The sequence below is a fragment of the Cannabis sativa genome, chromosome 8 (assembly GCF_029168945.1).
Source record: "Cannabis sativa cultivar Pink pepper isolate KNU-18-1 chromosome 8, ASM2916894v1, whole genome shotgun sequence".
Classification (NCBI taxonomy): Eukaryota; Viridiplantae; Streptophyta; class Magnoliopsida; order Rosales; family Cannabaceae; genus Cannabis; species Cannabis sativa.
The window spans coordinates 40,502,367-40,508,454 of NC_083608.1; the positions used below are offsets into that span (position 1 = coordinate 40,502,367).

General features: G+C 32.0%; 1 protein-coding gene across 1 annotated transcript; it reads right to left on the bottom strand.

The window, feature by feature from the left end:
- Positions 1 to 304: 304 nt before the first annotated feature.
- Positions 305 to 1,969, bottom strand: LOC115700252 (S-type anion channel SLAH1-like). The gene is made up of 2 exons (XM_030627820.2): positions 981 to 1,969; positions 305 to 836 (listed from the first exon to the last, which is right to left on the bottom strand). Exons 1-2 carry the CDS (start codon positions 1,875 to 1,877, stop codon positions 594 to 596), a joined length of 1,140 nt encoding a protein of 379 aa, XP_030483680.2. The 5' UTR covers positions 1,878 to 1,969; the 3' UTR covers positions 305 to 593.
- Between the last annotated feature and the right edge of the window lie 4,119 nt (positions 1,970 to 6,088).

Sequence of the window (6,088 nt, forward strand, 5' to 3'; positions counted from 1 at the left end):
TGTACTAGTGAAGGGTCAGAAAGATCTTCGAGGGGGTTTCTTTGCTACATCATCTACTGAATCTAGCTTCTTTGATTAGTTAGATTCGTAGACTTCACATATGACCACAGAACTAGATTGATCGTCATTCGACATCTTTGAAACAGAGAAAGATTAGGCAAGAAAATACTGATCTAAAGAACAAGAGAGGAAAGCACAAAGCTGATCGAGGCACCAGCTCTGGTTTAGGAGTTCGCCAGAGAAGAAAACAAAAAAACACGACGAACATGTCGAAGAAGAATCAAGATCTAGAGAAAGCTTTTCTTTCCCGCTCTGATACCATAGTATGGATTAGAAAGAAGACGAGAGAAACATTTTATTGAGTAAATTGAATGAATGAAATTACATGAATAAAAAACAGAATAAAACCAGCCTATATTCTATATATAGGTTGTGACCAAAGATCAATTAAACTGACTTAATTAACTAATTAGTCTTAATTTGTGAATTAGTTAATAACAAGAACAAGGAGACGAAACTAACATTATAACTGTAACTACTTTTTGACAGTAGGGACAAATATATAGTAACGGAAATAATAGAAGCAATTCTTGTTAATTGAGTAATAAAATGTTGTTGGAAAGCAATTGCTTGATGACTGTAATTACTAATAAGATTAGACACACCAAAGAAGAGAGTGCTGATAAAACTAGCATTAATGCATCTGATATCCCACTCTTCACCTCCTCACCATACTCCGTCGCTGCTAAGGCCAACAAAGTCAAAGGAAATGAGTAAGCCCACCATGCCACATTGAATTTCCTCATTGATTTCTTGAACAATGTCGGTCTTGAAACCTGTTGTACCATCAATTCACTTATTCAAAGTTATTAAAATAACCCAAGCAAAGAAAAAAAAAAGTTATTAAAATAGCAGACACATATAGATGATCACATTCACATTTATGAATAATATAGTAATTATATATATAATTAACGTACCAATGACATAAAAAGAAAAAGAGAGAGGAAGAATAGCATCTTGGAAGTATAGTCAAACTTTCCACAAATGGAGGCCCAAGCCAAGCTTCCCATGCTAGGAGCACCAATGAACAAGAAAAACACCGGCTTCAACATCACCGGGAGAGCGTTATCTCCACAAAACCTTTGATAAAGCGTAACGAATAGGACCAAATAGTGAGCCATGCCTAACGAAAACATGCACAAACCGCACTCAATCCACCCCATTTGCGCCGCGGCTCGAGCCGCCACCAAGTTCCCTATCACCGACAGCTGGCTCGAAGGGTTGGCTACCGTTGATAGAAACCTCTTCCCTTTGGTAGTGAACCACTGGCCATAGATCTTAATATCGAGTATTACTATTGGGATTACCAACACCCACCAAAACACTAGGTAGTAGTAGTAATACAAATTCTCATTTGGCTTGATGAACGGTGAGGATTGAAGCAAGAGAAGCCAAGAAATCCAGGGAGCAAATAGGTAGTTAACCCCCACATGGTGTAAGAACTCGGCTTTGACAATTTCGAAATGAAGAAAACATCTGAGGAGGTAGAGAAGTGATTGAGATAGTAACGTGAAAAGGGCTGAAGACCATAGAAGAATAATGAAGACCCTGCTGGAGGAGGGTACCATGTGGAATAATACTCGTTGTAAAGAATGAACGTCGTCGTTTTGCTCTAGTAAGATTTTCCATAACAAGGCTTGGCTGCTTAGAGAGAGACTTATCCGAAAGTAACCAGCATGAGATCTGGTTAAGATTGTTGTTGACCGTGTCAACCTCTTGTTGGTAGTGATGATGTTATTAGGCTTCGGTTTTTCTAACTCATTGGGTACTTCTACAACGTGCTCGATCTGGGTTTGTGTTATTTTTTGTTCCATTTGCGTTTAACGTTTTAATTTTCTTTCTCTAATTTTATATGGGAACTTATTTGGAACTTGGAAACTGAAGAGAAGGCTTTATTATGGGGCTCGATGCGGCTGTTTCAAACAAAAAAAAATTGGCGGCTCTTTTTCTTTTATTCTTTTCTCGTTTTATTTTATGGGAACTTGTTTTGAAGCCTTTACAGCTAGAGCAAGGCAGTAATAGCACCATTTATTCGGGCTCAAGTTTTTCAGATTGATTCTTTTTCTTTTTTTTGATTGGATGACAAGCTACCCCGTATATGCGTATCCCATGTTATTATATGTTTTCTTGATGGAAGTGTCCATCATATTAAGTTATCAACAGTATACCTTTTAATCGTCAAATTGACCTATTTGTAATTGACACCAAAACACAGTTTTTTTTTACGAATTTTTACATCAAAAATAAAAAAAATTAACTTTTATTACAATTCAAATTTTTTTACTCAACCAACTTATCTTTTCAATTTCTTTTCTTCTTCTTCTTCTTCTTTTCATTTTCAGCTACATATTTAAACTTCCTCACATGATGATTTAAAGAAGAAATATCTCCAAAAACAAAAAAAAATTAAAATATCACAATCTTCAACTGCTATTGAAGAATCAGCCCCAATTTTTTTTGTCTCTCTTTTTTTCTACAATTTTCTAAATATAACTCGTTCTTCATCTTCTCCATCTCCTTGTGTAAAAAAGTTTAAATTACAAGCCCTAAAACTTCAAAAATAGGGTTGAAATCTATCACCAAAAAAGGGAAATGGAAAGAAAAAATGAAATTAAATGATGGTTTTTCTTATGATAATTTTGTTGAGGCGCACATACCCAAATAGGGGAGGCTTCTACTAAGAAGAAATCTAATATCGTTAAAGGAGAGAAAATCGAGGGGAGTCCTGTTGTTGTTGGTTAAAAGGGAAGAATCAAAATTCTCGTTTGATTGAGGTTTGATATGGCATACAAGTTTAAATCAACTGCTATGCAACTATTTAAAAATCAATATGCGCAATGTATTAAAGAAAACATTTCTTCTTGTATGAGTTTTGAAAAAACTTACAAAAAAAAAAAAAAGAAAGTCAAATAAATTTCCTTTTAATATATTGTAGAACATATATCTAAGAATACTCTATTCAAGAATAACTTCTAATTTATTTTAAAAAAAAAATAAGTCCCAATTTGAGCTAGTTATAAATAAGAATAACCTCTAAATTATAATTAGTTATATATTCTTTAAGTCTCATATTAACAAAGTATACATCTATATAAAAATAATTACATTTCAATAATTTATGTACATGTATTTTATAAATTTATGTATGTTTTATTCTAAATTGTAATATATGTGTAAATATTATATTTACTCAAAACAATTCTATTATAATATAGTATTAAGGATTATTTATTGTTATTGTAGTTTAAAATGATATTTTTTAGGTTTTGAATTTTTTTTTCTAGTATAACTCTATTTACTTATAACCTCTCAATTAGAATATAATTTACTTGATCCCAAGTGTATTCTTAGATAGAGGTTCTACTGTATAATTGCTTGGATGTAGAAGAATAGGCTTGGATCGTCATTTATCTCAACGGTTAGTAATCTTTTTTCACTTAATATTTCAGTTGCAGTTGAGTATTTTTTTTTTTTTTGTTGCATTCCAACACTTGTTTCAACTTGTGTATAAGTTCTTCATATTTTTCAATCCCTTGAGATGAATTCTTCACTAACTTTATAATTTACACAATTTATTACTTGATCAAACTACCCATTGTAAAATATGAGAAATAGAATTACCTCCCTTTCCTGACATTTTTTGAAAATTCATTTATAGTGAGTCTACTATGAGAAAACTGTCATGCAATAGTTACATCTGTTGTGAGCCAGCTAATATAAAACCACAAAATAACTAATAATTTCACATATTTAATACAAACGAATAATACAACAATCGTGTTTTATCTGTTCAGATCACGTATTTGACAATTCCAAGCCTTGTTTTTATAATACTATGATATTGTAGTAGCAAAATTATTATTCAACTAACGTATAACTTAATTGCAATGAGAAATATTATATGTGAATGTGTATCTATAAGAAACTATTTGTCAATTTTTTGTTGTCAGTAACTGATAATTACTTGTACCTTAATAGTAATATGTGGAGAAACAACTATTAGACCTCTGTAAACCAACTTTATATCAACTAATTTAGTAAATTAATAAAACTAAATATGTTATAAAAGTTTCTTTGAAGAGCTTTATATTGCATGACATTAATATGTAATACTTGCAAATATGATAAAATTCATTCTTATCAATTTATAATAATTGATATTTCAATTTTTAGAGAGTTAGCAAAATGTTTATGCAACTATTATGAAACATTAAAAATCAGAACAGTGTTTCCACGTATCTAACTCTATCTACATATATATTCGTGATTTAATATATGAACAAATTCACCATTAGAATTCTAGAAAATAACGAAAATGCATCGAGAGAAACATTTAATTATAGTATTGATATAATTTTTTTTTTTTTTTGGATTATATTGAGTTGAATTGTTTGGGAATTTCAATTCAACTTTTTGACATCTCTACATTTCATGGATCTAAAAATTGAAGTCAGGACATTCAAACATTCAAAAAATTTTGCAGAACACAAATTTAGATTTATACAAAGATTCACAGGAATGAAAAGTTAGAAAACTTACTCACTGTTGATACAATGATTGGGGATGGAGGTTCCAAAGAAACATCCGCACATTACTTGATCGAAGAAAAAAGCTCAAAAACTTGGAAATTCTATCTCAATTTTTGCTCTGAACACTCAAGAAACGTAAAGTATATAATAAGATTTTTTGAGATATTTACAGGCAAAGTAAAAAAAAAGGGGAAAATTTTGGGAATTAATTTTGAAATGAATGGTTTTTCCTTGCCAAAAACCCAAAAACCTCATTTTTTCTTAAAAATTATTTGGAGAAACGTGTAATCATTAGCACAATCCCCTAAGATATGGTTTTCAAGGAAAAATTTATCATGAAAAAAATTTGAAGGGACAGACTGACGATTTGATTCGACTCGACAGGTCGCTTTGGAAGGCAGCTCATGAACACGCGTCACATACCTGAGCAAGGTGTAAAGTCATGAATTCCCCGTACGACCAAAAGTCCCCATGCGGAATTGGAGAAAAATATTATCCCAAAAATTATCCTGATGACATAGCATAAAGCGACAAGGCACGTGGTAAATATGAAGAGGTTAAAAGGATGAGAGGCCTTTGAGAAGATTTTCCAGACGATATTGGTCAGCAGTATTGATTAGATAGATCCTTCCAGTACCAGGCATGTGCTGGACGGAGCATACCGACCAATAATCTGAACAATCAAAGAATCATCTCACAAAAAATGACCAACCAGTATACCTCGCGAGAGAAAGTGTCCAAATTCATTCCAACACTTATTTCCTTCCAAATAGGCCAATCAATATTCCTATCATTGAGGGATTGCGAGAATCAGGAGAAATGAGAGGATTTTGTGGGATTGACTCATTCAAATATTAAATACTTTATTCTGTAATTAAATATAAATATGCTACATCTTTTCCCTATAAATATTGGATCATATTCACTATTCAGGGAGGGAATTCTGTATTCTCTAGAGAGCTATTGTGTTGCCAAAATATTTGTAACCTTCAGAGATACCAAGAAACTAACTTGACTAGGTTCATGTGATCTTTTTATTCTCCAAAAAAATACAACAAAATAGGAGTATGTTATTACCGATTTAGGGGCCAAACCTCTATAAATTTGGTGTCATTTACAACTTTTTGACAATCTTTATTCCTTAATTATGTGTATTATCGTTTTACTAATTGCACGTTGTTGACTAAAAATGAAGTCAACACACTTCTAAGTGAAAAAAAAAAAATTAAACCACTGAAACTACACCTCTACCAATGATACCCCCAATATTTTTGATAAAAAGTAGGGTCCATTCCATCAGGTCGAGAAGCTTTTCAGGACGCATTTGAAAAAGGGCCATCTTTACCTCATCATACAACACTGACATGATTAATTTAAAGTTGTAATCACTTGTAATCGAAAAGACTCATAAACTCCACTATTTCCTCCCACATAGACTCCAAAGTTGAAAATATTTGTAAAATAATCTAGCACAGCATCAGGTAAACTAGTTTACC